The sequence below is a fragment of the Salvelinus sp. IW2-2015 genome, linkage group LG26, assembly GCF_002910315.2.
Source record: "Salvelinus sp. IW2-2015 linkage group LG26, ASM291031v2, whole genome shotgun sequence".
Lineage (NCBI taxonomy): Eukaryota > Metazoa > Chordata > Actinopteri > Salmoniformes > Salmonidae > Salvelinus > Salvelinus sp. IW2-2015.
In genome coordinates, this window is record NC_036866.1 from 15,185,286 (window position 1) to 15,203,092 (window position 17,807).

General features: G+C 43.0%; 1 protein-coding gene across 4 annotated transcripts in view; it reads right to left on the reverse strand.

The window, feature by feature from the left end:
* The window catches only part of LOC111952930 (low-density lipoprotein receptor-related protein 5), an 84,160-nt gene that overhangs the window by 47,874 nt on the left and 18,479 nt on the right, over positions 1-17,807 (reverse strand). For 3 of the 4 annotated variants that reach the window (XM_023971953.2, XM_023971956.1, XM_023971955.1), the window contains 3 exons: positions 13,323-13,454; positions 6,758-7,154; positions 4,869-5,040 (listed from right to left, as the gene is read on the reverse strand). In XM_023971953.2, coding sequence (XP_023827721.1) covers positions 4,869-5,040; positions 6,758-7,154; positions 13,323-13,454 — 701 coding nt within the window. Of the gene's footprint in view, positions 1-4,868; positions 5,041-6,757; positions 7,155-13,322; positions 13,455-15,675; positions 15,951-17,807 lie in introns of those variants that run through there. The other variant, XM_070435169.1, reaches the window with a different exon arrangement.

A 17,807-nucleotide genomic window follows, 5' to 3' on the forward strand; every position in this document is an offset into this window, starting at 1 on the left:
TGCCAGCGACAGCCCGAAACCTGAAGGATCTGGAGAAGGTCTGTATGGAGGAGTGGGCCAAAATCCCTGCTGCAGTGTGTGCAAACCTGGTCAAGAACTACAGGAAACGTATGATCTCTGTAAATTGCAAACAAAGGTTTCTGTACCAAATATTAAGTTCTGCTTTTCTGATGTATCAAATACTTATGTCATGCAATAAAATGCAAATTAATTACTTAAAAATCATAATATGATTTTCTGGAAGTGTACCTATGATAAAAATTACAGACCTCTACATGCTTTGTAAGTAGGAAAACCTGCAAAATCAGCAGTGTATCAAATACTTGTTCTCCCCACTGTATTTTGTGGTCCGAATCCTCTTTGCATTCACATTGCTAGAAAGGAACCAGGATCTTTTTCCAACATTCACTCAATGCACTCTGGGTTTTCACAAAGTGCAGGACAAGCAATTACATCAGAATGTGTTATCTGACAGYTAGATATACCTATTTACATTTTGGAAGCTAATAGATTGCATTTAGTAAAAAAAAAAATACAATTGTAACCAGATGATATTATTATTCTAATATTTACATGTTAATAGTATCAGAAGAATAACTGCAGATTAATTAATGCTGTAATTGAAAATTGTACATCCAATGTAGTCTACTGCCCCTTTAAGAGCTAGAATAGATTTTCTACCCTGTGTTGGGATCTCACCAAATACTGTATGTTGGTGTTTTCACACTATTCAAACCCCACAATCGACTAAACAGTTTATGAAGCTCTCTTAGCCTATAGATCACATATTGCAAACAAATAATCTGAACTCAAAAACACCACACATACTGTTGAAGTCAAGTTTACATAAACTTAGGTTGGAGTCATTACAACTTGTTTTTCAACCACTCCACACATTTCTTATTAACAAACTATAGTTTTGGCAAGTCAGTTAGGACATCTACTTTGTGCATGACAAGTAATTTTTCCAACAATTGTTTACAGACAGATTATTTCACTTATAATTCACTGTATCACAATTCCAGTGGGTCAGAAGTTTACATACACCAAGTTGCCTGTGCCTTTAAACAGCTAGGAAAATTCCAGAAAATTATGTCATGGCTTTAGAAGCTTCTGATAGGCTAATTGACATAATTTGAGTCAATTGGAGGTGTACCTGTGGATGTATTTCAAGGCCTACCTTCAAACTCAGTGCCTCTTTGCTTGACATCATGAGAAAAATCAAAAGAAAATCAGCCAAAACCTCAGAAAAAAAATTGTAGACCTCCATAAGTCTTGTTCATACTTGGGAGCAATTTCCAAATGCCTGAAGGTACCACGTGCATCTGTACAAACAATAGTACGCAAGTTTAAACACCATGGGACCACACACCCGTCATACCGCTCAGGAAGGAGACGCATTCTGTCTCCTAGAGATGAACGTACTTTGGTGCGAAAAGTGCAAATCAATCCCAGAACAGCAGCAAAGGACCTTGTGAAGATGCTGGAGGAAATTGGTACAAAAGGTATCTGTAGCCACAGTAAAACGAGTCCTATATCGACATAGCCTGAAAGGCTGCTCAGCAAGGAAGCAACTGCTCCAAAACCGCCATAAAAAAGCCAGACTATGGTTTGCAACTGCACATGGGGACAAAGATTGTACTTTTTGGAGAAATGTCCTCTGGTCTGATGAAACAAAAATAGAACTGTTTGGCCATAATGATCATCGGTATGTTTGGAGGAAAAAGGGGGAGGCTTGCAAGTCGAAGAACACCATCCCAACCGTGAAGCACGGGGGTGGCAGCAATCAGGTTGTCGGGGTTCTTTGCTGCAGGAGGGACTGGTGCACGTCACAAAATAGATGGCATGAGGTAGGAAAATTATGTGGATATATTGAAGCAACATCTCAAGACATCAGTCAGAAGTTAAAGCTTGGTCGCAAATGGGTCTTCCAAATGGACAATGATCCCAAGCATACTTCCAAAGTTGTGGCAAAATGGCTTAGTGGACATCACAAAGCCCTGACCTCAATCCCATAGAAAATTTGTGGGCAGAACTGAAAAAGCAGGTGCGAGCAAGGAGGCCTAAAAACCTGACTCAGTTACACCAGCTCTGTCAGGAGGAATGGGCCAAAATTCACCCAACTTATTGTGGGAAGCTTGTGGAAGGCTACCCGAAACATTTGACCCGAGTTGAACATTTTAAAGGCAATGCTACCAAATACTAATTGAGTGTATGTAAACTTCTGATCCACTGGGAATGTGATGAAAGAAATAAAAGCTGAAATTAATCACTCTACTATTATTCTGACATTTCACATTCTTAAAATTAAGTGGTGATCCTAACTGACCTAAAACAGGGAATTTTTACTAGGATTAAATGTCAGGAATTGTGAAAAACTGAGTTTAAATGTATTTGGCTAAGGTGTATGTAAACTTCCGACTTCAACTGTATTTTGGAATTTCTGTGCATCCTTGACAATCGCTAATCAATAGGCCTATCCAGAAACAACACACATTTTTTCCAATGGGAGGAGGTTTATGGCAGGGGAAACGGTGTTGCATTAGTCTAGTGTGTGGTGCGGGAATAATGACAAGCAAACCTGGGGAGCTTTGTGTTCACATTGCCCTAAAAAAGATGGTCTCAGTTTGGTTCGCTTCGGGGGACTCTTGAATTCAGCAAAATTTAGTAAACCGCACTGAGTTCACGAAAATTGTCTGGAAGGGACAAAGTGTGAAAACACCCTAAAATATTTGTCAAATACCTATTTTTGAGTTTCAATTGACGACACTATAACTGACCCAGAAAAAAACTATAACTAAACAAATTGTATTTTTAATTTAGTTGACTAAAACAAGACTAAATTATCCATGTGACTAAAATCTGACTACTAAATGGACTGAACAATACTTTTTGGAGAGATTAAGAACTTTTCAGCGATAACTTCAATTGATATTAACAGCACAGACGCGCAGCATAGATTATACAAATCGAGCAGGCGACTCTTGCTTCCCCATAGCTAACCAGTCACCACCAGCCTTATAGTTTGCTACCCTTGCCTGGTTAAGAAAAACAAGCTGCTTTACGAAATTAAAAACAATAGAGCACTGAGTTAAATAGTAAAACAGTTCAGCTATGTTTTTCTCCCCCCTTGAGTATAGAAAAGTAGTCTGTACTTGAATTTGTACCCTCCCACTTTCCCCACTGCATTTCATAGCCATGTTCCGTAGCCAAGATGCCCTCGTTTCCCCAGAAAAAACTGCTTGATTCTAGCCAATACCATTCAAAAGATGTGACCCAATACCGGCACAACGTTTTTTTCAATTTTTTTCTATCGTGCATTGGTGGGATGCATTTTACCATCATAAATCAAGTCCTAGTTTATTGGTCGCGAAAACAGATTTGCAGATGTTATCACAGGTGCAGCGAAATGCTTGTGTTTGTAGCTGCAACCGTGCAGTAATACCTTGCAATAATACTTTTAAAAAACAATACATGTAATCCAGAAATTATATTTTTTATATGAGTGCCTGGATACAGCCCTTAGCTGTGGTATATAGGCCATATACCACAAACCCCTGAGGTGCCTGATTGCTATTATAAACTGATCGAGTATCGATTATCATTATACTAAACCTGGTACCGATGTCAAAATTCTGGTATCGTGACATGTGGACAAGTCTATGGCCTCTCAGTGAGCTCAATATCTCAGCGGGAGCTCCCTAATCCCTGCTCATTCATCTCAGCCTGCACGTCTGACCCCCTTAATGAAAACCAACAGCTTCAGAGCATTCTAGCTAGGCAGGTCAAAATGATGTACAGTTCAACCAAGAGTTTGAGTGAATCTGTAAATGGAATGTCTTCACCCTAGCCACCCCTTTCCCCTGCTGCCCTTCCAACTCTGGAACTAGGGGCAGTTCATGCTTTCAGATACTGTGAACAATGCCCCTGCAGGGTGCAAGGCGACTGAGGCGAGCTAGGAAAACTATTCCCTGGGTTAACTTCCAAAGACTGATGGGGTCAGCCAGACATACTGCTCCTAAACAAGCAGAAACTAAAGGGAGTTCACTAGTCACTGGTAAAAGCATAGTTATGATGAGGGGAATATTCAACCAACAGGAGACACACACACACACACACACGAGAAGGAAAAGGAAAACAAACTTATTTCCATCAAGCCCTGTGTTAAACCTCATCTGGGAGGAGGTTCCGGCTCTTCCTGTATTTACATATTATATGGAGCGTGTGACTGGAGAAAAAAATGGCCACCATGGTATTCAACACCCAGGGACCTGTACATGCAGGTAGACGATAAATCATACAATACAGTCAGAAACCTTGAAGACACACACAGCTATTCCTCTAAAGACATGATCACCCACCGCGCTCTCACATAGGAGGGGCCTAGAACTGTTTCTATCCTCTTCAAATAATTCAGTCCATCACATGGCCCCCCAAAAACAACAATATTGGGCAATATCAGTGTTTTTAAAAAGTAGGCTTTAAACAGAGGCAGTCAGGAAAGATGTACAGTATAAAGTCCTAGCCGTAAGAATACAAACAACGATAAAATGGCAGTGCATGTCTGACAGGAAATCTAGTGTTGCCTCTCCCGGTATTACATAAGAGCTCTCTCTCTGACATTCCTCTGTCGCTCACATGGGATCAATGGTCAGATAAATATCAGGCCACGGCTGCCTCACCTAATCTAAGAATGTGCTCCTGAAGCACTTCTCAACCTCCACAGGCAACACAAACACACCAGACAACCTCAAATGAGGAGAATGAATGAGAGAAAACAGCATCAAACCATGATGGTAATAGTATAGTTGCACCATACACAACTATTTGATGCATAAGAAACACTTTTTTTGTATTTTTTTACTTACTTCAATTTTGTCCGTCTTGGCATCRCCCCAGTACAGTTTTCCTGCTTCATAGTCGATGGCTAAACCGTTGGGCCAACCCAGCGAGGTATTGAGCAGCACGAGACGTTCCATTCCATCCAGGTTAGCACGCTCTATCTTAGGCTTCTCCCCCCAGTCTGTCCAGTACATGTAACTGTGGAGAGAGGCCAGCACAGAATTAAAACCGAAAACAAAATTGCTTTAAGTGAGAATGGAACTCAAATTATTCAACAGGTTTGGGTTAGTACATACGGAAAATCCATTTGAATGTAAATGGATCTAAAATGGATTAAATATGTTTTTTCTTCTCAGCAACCTACACACAATACCCCATAATAACAAAGTGAAGAAAGGTTTTTAGAAACTTTTGAAAAAACAGAAATACCATATTTACATAAGTTTTCAGACCCTTTGATATGAAACTCGAAATTGAGATCAGGTGCATCCGGTTTCCATTGATCATCCTTGAGATGTTTCTACAACTTGATTGGAGTCCACCCGTGGTAAATTCATTTGATTGGACATGATTTGGACAGGCACACACCTGTCTATATAAGGTTCCACAGTTGACAGTGCATATCAGAGCAAAAAGCAAGCCATGAGGTCGAAGGAATTGTCCGTAGAGCTCCGAGACAGGATTGTGTCAAGGCACAGATCTGGGGAAGGGTACCAAAAACATTCTGCAGCATTGAAGGTCCCCAAGAACACAGTGGCCTGCATCATTCTTAAATGTAAGAAGTTTGGAACCATCAAGACTCTTCCTAGAGCTGGCCGCCCATCCAAACTGAGCAGTCTGGGGAGAAGGTCCTTGGTCAGGGAGGTAACCAAGAACCCAGTGGTCACTCAAACAGAGCTCCAGAGTTCCTCTGTGGAGATGGGAGAACCTTGCAGCACTCCACCAAATCAGGCCTTTATGGTAGAGTGGCCAGACAGAAGCCATTCCTCAGTAAAAGGCACGACACCCCCGCTTGGAGTTTGCCAAAAATAATCTTAGACCATGAGAAATTAGATTCTCTGGTCTGATCAAACCAATATTGAACTCTTTGGTCTGAATGCCAAGCGTCAAGCCTGGATGAAACCTGGCACCATCCCTAAGTTGAAGCATGCATCAAGCTGTGGGGCATCAAGCTGTGGGGATGTTTTTCAGCAGCAGGGAATGAAAGACTAGTCAGGATCGAGGCAAAGATGAACAGAGCAAAGTACAGAGAGATCATTGATAAAAATCTGCTCCAGAGCACTCWGGACCTGACTGGGGCGAAGGTTCACCTTCCAACAGGAAAACGACCCTAAGCACACAGCCAAGACACCACAGGAGTGGCTTTGGGACAAGACATTGAATGTCCTTGAATGGGACAGCCAGAGTCCGGACTTGAACCCAACCGAAYATCTCTGGAGACTTCTGCAGCGACACTCCCCATCCAGGATCTGCAGAGAAGAATGGGAGAAACTCCCCAAATAGGTGCTTCAACAAAGTACGGTGTAAAGGGTCTGAATACTTAATTAAATTTTTATTGAAAACTTTTTTCAATAAATAATGAATTAGTTTGACACCGTTTGTAAGCTTTTAAATGATATCAAACTCAACCGTTAAACTTTTCCAGTAAAGCAGACATGGTTGTCTCATGGTATGGTGGGTCAACTTTGAGCACCTTACTCTCCTGAATGTTTTGGCATTCAGGTCCAAAGTCACTTTTCTGATCACTTCTTCAATGGGCAAAGATGTATGGAAGGTTTTGTTGAAATCAAAAGGAATGCTGTAAAAAAGTTAGTGAATTCAAATACATTAATTCAAATGKTTTGCTGAAATTAGTTAAATTGATTACTGTGATGAAGTAAGAAAAAAGCCACAAATCTAAAATGGACACACGTACCCATTGACAGGGTCCAGCACAATGGCCCTTGGTTCATCCAGGTTCTCTGAGATCAGAATGCGGCGCGAGGTTCCGTTCAGCCTTGTAACCTCAATACGGTCAGTACCCGTATCCGTCCAGTAAAGGTTCCGGGCCACCCAATCCACCGCAATGCCATCTGGGTGGTTGATCTCCGTGGTGACCAGGGTCTGGGCCTCKGTGCCGTCAATGCGGGAGCGGCGGATGGCTTTAACCTCGTCGTCTGTCCAGTACACATATCCATCCACAGGGTCATAGTCGATGGCGATGGCATGGCGGATGTCGTCCACCTGCAGAACGATGTCGGTGAAATCTGGGAGGTCCAGAGAAATCCTCCTCAGGTCAGTCCGCCTGGCCAGCAGTAGAACCTGCTCCGCACCTAGGGTAGAGAAGTGGACATAATTGGGAATGAGTGGGGAGAGAGCATGACATTCAACTGGCACGTGAAATAACAGCTTATTGGGGATTTATCTGAGGTCCTACATAGCCATACCTGACAAGCATAAATTAATATGTTTTAGTAAAGATAACATTTCAGAGGGCGATTTATAGTGTAACTTTAAAATCTTGATTTTATTTGTTTAGCTTATGAAAATGAGAAATGTTAGCACTTTTTCATTAAAAAAAAAGAGAAGAGGCTTTAGACAAGATTTTGAAACAAAGACAAAAGACCAGATCTAAATATCCATTTCAAATGTCTTTAAGTTTAGCCTTTATCTAAAAGCGTATAAAGATGTTTTCCTGAGGGGAATCGTAGAATAGCTGAAATAGCAGCTGCATTTGGTCACTGGGGCCACACTCTGCAGAGGCAATTAGGTCCAACTTCTCCTTGCCTAATCTCCTGTTTTAGCCATTTACGCTCCAGTACCCTTAAAACCAGCTGCAGACTACTGACACCCAATCGAAGGGTCATCCATCAGGGGTGACACAAATCAGTAATGAGAGTGAAAAAACAGCCCTTCGTTTTCCACCAAGAAGAGAACAACGCCACGTCTTTGATTTAAATTCGCTCCCCGGTCTGCTTCACATTTGACAAAGTGACAAGACTTCCCCTAAATCCACAACAAATGCCCTCCATTTAGTCACCCAAGTTAAACAAATGAGGAGCATGTATGCTTGCTCTTTTTAAACTTTACACAGCCCCACACACACAATCCCACTGCTTTCCTCCTAATCAGAGCTGATACAATGTGGTATTGTCTTACATTCTGTTTAGCTGTCAACACTGCTGGAGGTCTGTTTAATCCTGTAGTCACTGAATATATATATGTTCTATCAGACCGGGATAACTAACCCTCTGCTACCCTMACACACACACACAGGCCCTCTCTATGTTTTACTTGCGCCTCTGGAATGAAGGCTAGAAGAATAAGACTCATTGTTTCCTGGCCTGGGAATACACCGCCTCAATTTGGAAGAGTTATAAATTCAAATAGAGAGGCTCCGCTGCATCCCTGGTCTGGGAGAGGAGAGTCCTTTTGGGGTAATGAATGGGCTGTCGTTAACAGGACTGGTGCACATAGACAATAGTGTTTTCTGTCCCCTGTAGAGAGGGATGGGAACCAGGACTATGATGGCCTGAACCTGGGTTTCAGAATTAGGACTACCTTGGCTTGACGTTTAACTGGTTCGTCCCAACAAATAAAATAAAATTTTATTTGGTCACATGCGCTGTAAACAACAAGTGTAGACAAACAGTGAAATGCTTACTTCCGGGTCCTTAAAAAAAATGCAGAGTTAAAGATAAGCGGGGGAAAAAAACAGGGCAGTATTGTCACGACTTCGGCTGAAGTCGATGCCTCTCCTTGTTCGGGCGGTTGACGTCACCGGCCTTCTAGCCATCGCCGATCCATTTTTCATTTTCCATTTGTTTGTCTCGTTTTTCCACACACCTGGTTCTCATTGTCCCTCATTATGTGTTGTGTATTTAACCCTCTGTTTCCCCCATGTCTTTGTGTGGTATTGTTTATTCTGTTTTGATGTATGCGCACATTAGTCTGGTTGCGCTGGGTTATGTATACCCGTTTTGTATTTTGTGTTCATTGTGCCGTGTGCTTTTGGTTCACCTGAATAAAAGGCTCCTCCGTGTGCTACCAAATACCTGCTCTCCTGCGCCTGACTTCCTTGCAGCCACTTACGCATACCTGACAAGTATCCCAGGTAAAACAGCCTCCAATCAGTGCTGTTACTCCATAAACAAGGGTTGACCAAGAAATCCGCAACAACTCAGTTTTTTTCCCTTTGGGTATCTCCTTAAGGCATCTGCATGCTTCGGTTTAGTTGGTTCGGTTCGATTCGAACTAGTGTGCTCGCATACACCCATTGCTTGAAAAACGAGAAATAAGCGGGAAAAGTAGTGTTTGTCCATCTTGAGATGTCGTAGCCAGTATACACTTCTTCAAAATTGTCAGAACTAATCTCTTTTGCCGAGGACATCTTAGTCGTGCAATTTTACATCTAACTAAGATGTTCGGTACAGTATTTCTCAAGTGAAAAATGTACATTAAAACAAGATCTCACGACCACAGACTGAGGCTGGCACTAAGACAGCATTGAATGAGCTGTATTTCACCATAAGCAAACAAGAAAATGCCCACCCAGAGGCGGCAATCCTAGTAGCCGGGGACTTTAATGCAGGGAAACTTAAATCCATTTTACCAAATTTCTATCAGCATGTTAAATGTGCAACCAGAGGGGAAGAAAACTCCGGACCACCTTTACGCCACACACAAAGCTCTCCCTCCCATTTGGCAAATCTGACCATAATTCTATCTTCCTGATTCCTGCTGACAAGAAAATAAATTAAGCAGGAAGCACCAGTGACTAGATCAATAAAAAAGTGGTCTGCTGAAGCAGATGCTAAGCTACAGGACTGTTTTGCTAGCACAGACTGGAATATGTTCCGGGATTCCTCCGATGGCATTGAGGAGTACACCACATCAGTCATTGGCTTCATCAATAAGTGCATCGATGAAGTTGTCCCCACAGTGACGGTACGTACAGTTGAAGTCGGAAGTTTACATAAACTTAGGTTGGAGTCATTAAAACTCGTTTATCAACCACTCCACAAATTTCTTGTTAACAAACTATAGTTTTGGCAAGTCAGTTAGGACATCTACTTTGTGCTTGACACAAGTAATTTTTCCAACAATTGTTTACAGACAGATTATTTCACTTATAATTCACTGTATCACAATTCCAGTGGGTTAGAAGTTTACATACACTAAGTTTACTGTGCCTTTAAACAGCTTGGAAAATTCCAGAAAATTACGTCATGGCTTTAGAAGCTTCTGATAGGCTAATTGACATMATTTGAGTCAATTGGAGGTGTACCTGTGGATGTATTTCAAGGCCTACCCTTCAAACTCAGTGCCTCTTTGCTTGACATCATGGAAAATCTAAATAAATCAGCCAAGACCTCCGAAAAAAATTGTAAACCTCCACAAGTCTGGTTCATCCTTGGGAGCCATTTCTAAACGCCTGAAGGTACCACATTCATCTGTACATACAATAGTACGCAAGTATAAACACCATGGGACCACGCAGCTGTCATACCGGTCAGGAAGAAGACGYGTTCTGTCTCCTAGAGATGAACGTACTTTGGTGCAAAAAATGCAAATCAATCCCAGAACAACAGCAAARAGCAAAGGACCTTGTGAAGATGCTGGAGGAAACAGGTACAAAAGTATCGATATCCACAGTAAAACGAGTCCTATATCGATATAACCTGAAAGGCCGCTCAGCAAGGAAGAAGCCACTGCTTCAAAAACGCCATTAAAAAGCCAGACTAYGGTTTGCAACTGCACATGGGGACAAAGATCGTACTTTTTGGAGAAATGTCCTCTGGTCTGATGAAACAAAAATAGAACTGTTTGGCCATAATGACCATCTTTATGTTTGGAGGAAAAAGGGGGAGGCTTGCAACCCGAAGAACACCATCCCAAACGTGAAGCACGGGGGTGGCAGCATCATGTTGTGGGGGTGCTTTGCTGCAGGAGGGACTGGTGCACTTCACAAAATAGATGGCATCATGGAGGGAAATTATGTGGATATACTGAAGCAACATCTCAAGACATCAGTCAGGAAGTTAAAGCTTGGTCGCAAATGTGACCATTCGGCGCATGTGACTAATACAATTTGATTTGATCTATCATTGAATGACAATAAAAACAATACTGTAAAGGGGTGTAGCCTTGGGCTTGCCTCAATTTTTTTTTGTGCGCTCAAACAGCTGTGAGGCCAAAAACCTCACAAAATGGAGTCATAATATACACTACAAGACCTAAAGTAAGCGGACACCTGCTTGTCGAACATCTCATTCTAAAATCATGGGCATTGTTGTTTTCCCGTTTTGCTCCACTCTTCTGGGAAGGCTTTCTACTATATGTTGGAACATTGCTGCGTGGACTTACTTTCATTGAGCCACAAAAGCATTAGTGAGGTCGGGCACTGATGTTGGGCGATGAGGCCTGGCTCGTTGTCGGCATTCCATTTCATCCTAAAGGTGTTTGATGGGGTTGAGATCAGGGCTCTGTGCAGGCCAATCAAGTTCTTCCACACCGATCTCGACTAATAATTTCTGTATGGACCTCTCTTTGTGCAAGAGGGCATTATCATGCTGAAACAGGAAAGGGCCTTCCCCAAACTGTTGCTACAAAGTTGGAAGCACAGAATTGTCTAGAAAGTAATTGTATGCTGTTGCATTTAAGATTTCCCTTCACTGGAACTAAGGGGTTTAGCCCGAACCAYGAAAGAAAAACCCAAGACCATTATTCCTCCTCCACCAAAYTTTACAGTTGGCACTATGCGGGTAGCGTTCTCCTGGCATCCGCCAAACCCAGACTTGTCCGTCAGACTGCCAGATGGTGAAGCATGATTCATCATTCCAGAGAACGCGTTTCCACTGATCCAGAGTCCAATGGCTTTACACCACTCCAACTGACGCTTGGTATTGCACATAATGATCTTAGGCTTGTGTGCAGCTGCTCGGCCATGGAAACCAATTTCATGAAGCTCCCGACGAATAGTTATTGTGCTGACGTTGCTTCCAGAAGCAGTTTGTAACTCGGTCGTGAGTGTGGCAACCGAGGACAGACGCTACGCGCTTCAGCGGTCCCATTCTGTGAGCTTGTGTGGCCTACCACTTCGTGGCTGAGCCATTCCTGCTCCTAGACGTTTCCACTTCACAATAACAGCACTTACAGTTTACCGGGGCAGATCTAGCAGGGCAGAAATTTAACCAACTGACTTGTTTAAAAGCTGGCATCCTATAACGGTGCCACGTTGAAAGGCACTGAGCTCTTCAGTGAGGCCATTCTACTGCCAATGTTTGTCTATGGAGATTGCATGGCTGTGCACGATTTTATACACCGTCAGCAACGGGTTGGCTGATATAGCAGAATCCACAAATTTTGAAGGGGTGTCCACATACTTTGTGTATATAGTGTATGAACGAACTGTTTCGGATGGGAAACATGCGGGCGCCTTTAGTCATGGGCAGGAGGGGTTAAGAGATCAGACCCTCCAGAGAGAGAGCGAGACCATAGCAGAGGGATTGTTAAACACACCCTGGGGCAAGTCAAATAAACAGGTTTCATGAGCCCGGGCCGTAACCACTACACACACAAACGGAGCAGTGACCTGATTAGGCCTGGCTACCTATGTAATGTCTCTCTGCCCAGAAGCAAGGCAATGAGATTGGAGTAGCAGAGCAAGGGGAATGACAGCAGCAGAAACATAACAATGCTTAAAAAGAGGTCCAACCTTTCTGAATCTCAGTCAGTCTCATMTGTGGTCTTTGGTAAACTCTGGAAAGTAGGGAATGTGCAGAGAGGAGGGGTGGAGTGCTATGCTTCTAGCCTAAATGTAGCTGTCTGTATGTGGAAATAGAAATTAAGAGCAAACGGCAGGGTAAATTGTGCATTCAGAAGCTTGCCATCTGTCAGAGATTAGGTCTCTGTCATGGCTCTCTGGTTAGGCATGCTAATGTTTTGACGAGGAACAGGATGCCAATGCACCCAAGACAAATATCTCAATTGAACGACTGTATAAAAAAAAAAATCCACAAAATGTTATGCTTAATTACATAGTTATGAAATTAAAAGTAGAGCTTTGTCTTATTTCCTAATCTAGTTAAAGAAAATGGGACAAAATGAAATTTGACACGATAACATAATTATTAAGAGCAGCTCTTGAAGTTCAATAGGCCTAATTCAAGACAGTCCAAAACTAAAATTACCTCAGGAATGTCAATAATGTCCCATACACCAGATGGGAATGTCTGAAACCACAACACATGTACAGTAGCATAAGCAAAGGGAGTTATCACTGAGGGGGCATTGTATGGACCGAGTCTCAAATGGCACCTTATTCCCTATATAATGCACTACTTTTGACCATTCAGGGACCATAGAACTCTGTTCGAAAGTAGTGCACTGTATAGGGAATAGGGTGCCATTTGGGATGCATAGTGTCCCTATAAATGACTGAGTAGCTAGTAACCCACACCAGCTGATGGTCTAGATGGTCACAGTGGCTAGTCTCTTACCTGGGCGACAGGTCTTCCCATCCTCCTTGAGCTTGACTCCAGTGGGGCATGCACAGCTGTAAAAGGGTTGCATGGGCGACAGCAGGCACAAGTGGGAGCAGCCTCCATTGCTGTCGCTGCATGGGGTATGGACTGTGGGCGCAATGAGCAATGTCAGAAGAGATAACACAGATGGGGTCCTTTCAGTTTCACTGACTAAGACTGAAATCCACACTGCAAACACCCATCAGTCCCTCCAGAATTTTGTTTGGATTTTTTGGTGATATTTTCAGGAAAAGTTATTGACTTTGCTGCATCAATTTTGACATTTTCAAATGATTTTGTCCAAATTCTCACAAAAATCCACTGACTAGGGAAAGTTTGATGATGTGTAACTTGATTGAAACATTTGCGATTGGTTAAAATTGCAAGCCCTCTTTTTTTGTACTGCGGTGATGTGTCAGTTTTAGGCGATAATATTGCAATGATTTGAATGTTTTATGCGGAAATATTGCAGTGATTGGTCAAATTTGCAAGCTCACATAATATGCAGGAAATTTATGATTTAACAAAAACAATTCTATCACAAAATCGCATAATCCTGGAGGGACTGTTCTAGTCATATGCATTGGTGTATATTCAGAGAACCATTTTCACAACATAACAATTGATGGAAAACTTGGGAAGACTAAAAATAAAACCAAAGAAAAACATTTTCAAACAAGACCAACATTGACATTTCCCTCCACAATAAAATCACTGCTTGGACAATAGCTGTGCCATAAAGTTTGATATCATGTGGTGTGATTTTCCTTGTCTACTCTCAGCATGGCACTACAGAGCTACAGAGCCCAGCGGCTAGCACAGCAGAGCAGAAAACACCAACCCTCTCCCCTCCACACAGCACTACAGGCTGATTACAAGGCCACAGTCAAAAGACAAACTACTCAAACTCCTGTCACACAGTCTAAAAAAAGCCAATACATTTTTGGATTTGATTAATGGAGGCTTGATATACAGGTAAGGTGATGATTTATTGGCCAATGTTTATAATTTTTTTTTTAATGTTTATTTAACTAGGCAAGTCAGTTAAGAACACATTCTTAATCACAATGACAACCTACCAGGGAATAGCAGGTTAACTGCCTTGTTCAGCGGCAGAATGACAGATTTTTACCTTGTCAGCTCGGGGATTCGATCCAGCAACCTTTTGGTTACTGGCCCAACGCTCTAACCACTAGGCTACCTCCTCAATTTCCATGTCATTTACTCAAAAAATCTAACCCTTCTTTCTCTACATCCCCTGCCCTCCCCAAACTCCTGGAGAGAAGCAAACCACCATAATGGTGGAGTTCTTTATCATTCACTCCCCAAACAAACACACACAATGACTGGCGCACCAATGTTTACACACTGCCAAAGTAATCAGTTCGTCACTCCCAGTCTCAACACACACCCACGCATGCATACACACATGCCACGGAGATGGGAATCATAGCGTGCTGGAACGGCTCTGTTTCTGCACAGCACAGACATTTATTTGTCCAGCCAGGAATGTCAGACATTTGAAAATGTTCATTTCTTGACAGATTAATTGTACACCATGACCCAATTTTACTGTGTATGGACACTAACTGTCCATCAGGTCAGTCTAAAAAATATCCTTACAAAACAAAGACAATCTGTTGTGTTGTGCATAAGAACACTAAGAGTACTGGGGGGACATTCATGTGTACTTAACATTAACATGTTGCACAGATTGAACTGAAAAGGCACTACATACTGTCTGGTTGTCTGATTGATTTTATTGTTGTGTCATGCATCTTTACAATGCCCAGCCCACATGGGCTTATTAAACATTATTTGCTTAATCCAAACAAGATGATCATACATGAACACACATACATTCATGTAGTGCTGTCTAATAGGACACATCATTAGTTAAAGTCTGGCTGGCTGTCTATCTGGACCCAGCACTAGTTACTGTCTGGCTGGCTGTCTATCTGGACCCAGCACTAGTACTGTCTGGCTGGCTGTCTATCTGGACCAAGCACTAGTTACTGTCTGTCTGGCTGTCATTCTGGACCCAGCACTAGTTACTGTCTGGCTGGCTGTCTAATAGGACACATCATTAAGTTAAAGTCTGGCTGGCTGTCTATCTGGACCCAGCACTAGTTACTGTCTGGCTGGCTGTCTATCTGGACCAAGCACTAGTTACTGTCTGTCTGGCTGTCATTCTGGACCAAGCACTAGTTACTGTCTGGCTGGCTGTCTATCTGGACCCAGCACTAGTTACTGTCTGTCTGGCTGTCATTCTGCACCCAGCACTAGTTACTGTCTGTCTGGCTGTCTATCTGGACCCAGCACTAGTTACTGTCTGGCTGTCTATCTGGACCCAGCATTAGTTACTGTCTGTCTGGCTGTCATTCTGGACCCAGCACTAGTTACTGTCTGGCTGGCTGTCTATTTGGACCCAGCACAGTTACTGCCTGGCTGGTTGTCTATCGATCTGGACCCAGCACTTGTTACTGTCTGGCTGTCTATCTGGACCCAGCATTAGTTACTGTCTGTCTAGCTGTCTATCTGGACCCAGCACTAGTTACTGTCTGGCTGGCTGTCATTCTGGACCCAGCACTAGTTACTGTCTGGCTGGCTGTCTATCTGGACCCAGCACTATTACTGTCTGTCTGGCTGTCTATCTGGACCCAGCACTAGTTACTGTCTGTCTGGCTGTCATTCTGACCCAGCATTAGTTACTGTCTGGCTGGCTGTCTATCAATCTGGACCCAGCATTAGTTACTGTCTGTCTGGACCCAGCACTTGTTATTGTCTGGCTGGCTGTCTAGACGCAGCACAAGTTACTGTCTGCTGTCTATCTGGACCCAGCATTAGTTACTGTCTGTCTAGCTGTCTATCTGGACCAAGCAAAGTTACTGCTGGCTGTTTGTCTGTCTGGACCCAACATTAGTTACTGTCTGGCTGTATATCTGGACCCAACATTAGTCACAGTCTGGCTGTATATCTGGACCCAGCATTAGTCACAGTCTGGCTGTATATTCTGGACCCAGCATTAGTCACAGTCTGGCTGTATATCTGGACCCAGCATGTCACAGTCTGGCTGTTTATCTGGACCCAGCATTAGTCACAGTCTGGCTGTATATCTGGACCCAGCATTAGTTGCTGTGTGACTGTCTATCTGGACCCAGCATTAGTTACTGTCTGTCTAGCTGTCTATCTGGACCCAGCATAAGTTACTGTCTGGCTGTTTGTCTGTCTGGACCCAACATTAGTTACTGTCGCTGTATATCTGGACCCAACATTAGTCACAGTCTGGCTGTATATCTGGACCAGCATTAGTCACAGTCTGGCTGTATATCTGGACCCAACATTAGTCACAGTCTGGCTGTATATCTGGACCCAGCATTAGTCACAGTCTGGCGTGATATCTGGACCAGCATTAGTCACAGTCTGGCTGTTATCTGGACCAGCATTAGTCACAGTCTGGCGTTATATCTGGACCCAGCATTAGTCACAGTCTGGCTGTATATCTGGACCCAGCATTAGTCACAGTCTGGCTGTATATCTGGACCCAGCATTAGTAACTGTGTGACTGTCTATCTGGACCCAGCATTAGTAACTGTGTGACTGTCTATCTGGACCCAGCATTAGTTATAGTCTTGCTCTATATCTGGACCCAGCATTAGTAACTGTGTGACTGTCTATCTGGACCAGCATTAGTAACTGTGTGACTGTCTATCTGGACCCAGCATTAGTAACTGTGTGACTGTCTATCTGGACCCAGCATTAGTTATAGTATGCTCTATATCTGGACCCAGCATTAGTAACTGTGTGACTGTCTATCTGGACCCAGCATTAGTAACTGTGTGACTGTCTATCTGGACCCAGCATTAGTAACTGTGTGACTGTCTATCTGGACCCAGCATATTATAGTATGGCTCTATATCTGGACCCAGCATTAGTAACTGTGTGACTGTCTATCTGGACCCAGCATTAGTAACTGTGTGACTGTCTATCTGGACCCAGCATTAGTTATAGTATGGCTCTATATCTGGACCCAGCATTAGTAACTGTGTGACTGTCTATCTGGACCCAGCATTAGTTATAGTATGGCTCTATATCTGGACCCAGCATTAGTTATAGTATGGCTCTATATCTGGACCCAGCATTAGTAACTGTGTGACTGCTATCTGGACCCAGCATTAGTTATAGTATGGCTCTATATCTGACCCAGCATTAGTTACTGTCTGTCTGTCTGTCTATCTGGACCCAGCATTAGTTACTTCTGTCTGGCTGTCTATCTGGACCCAGCATTAGTACTGTCTGGCTGGCTGTCTACTGGACCCAGCATAGTTACTGTCTGGCTGGCTGTCTATCTGGACCCAGACTAGTTACTGTCTGTCTGGCTGTCTATCTGGACCCAGCACTTAGTTACTGTCTGTCTGGCTGTCATCTGGACCCAGCATTATTACTGTCTGGCTGGCTGTC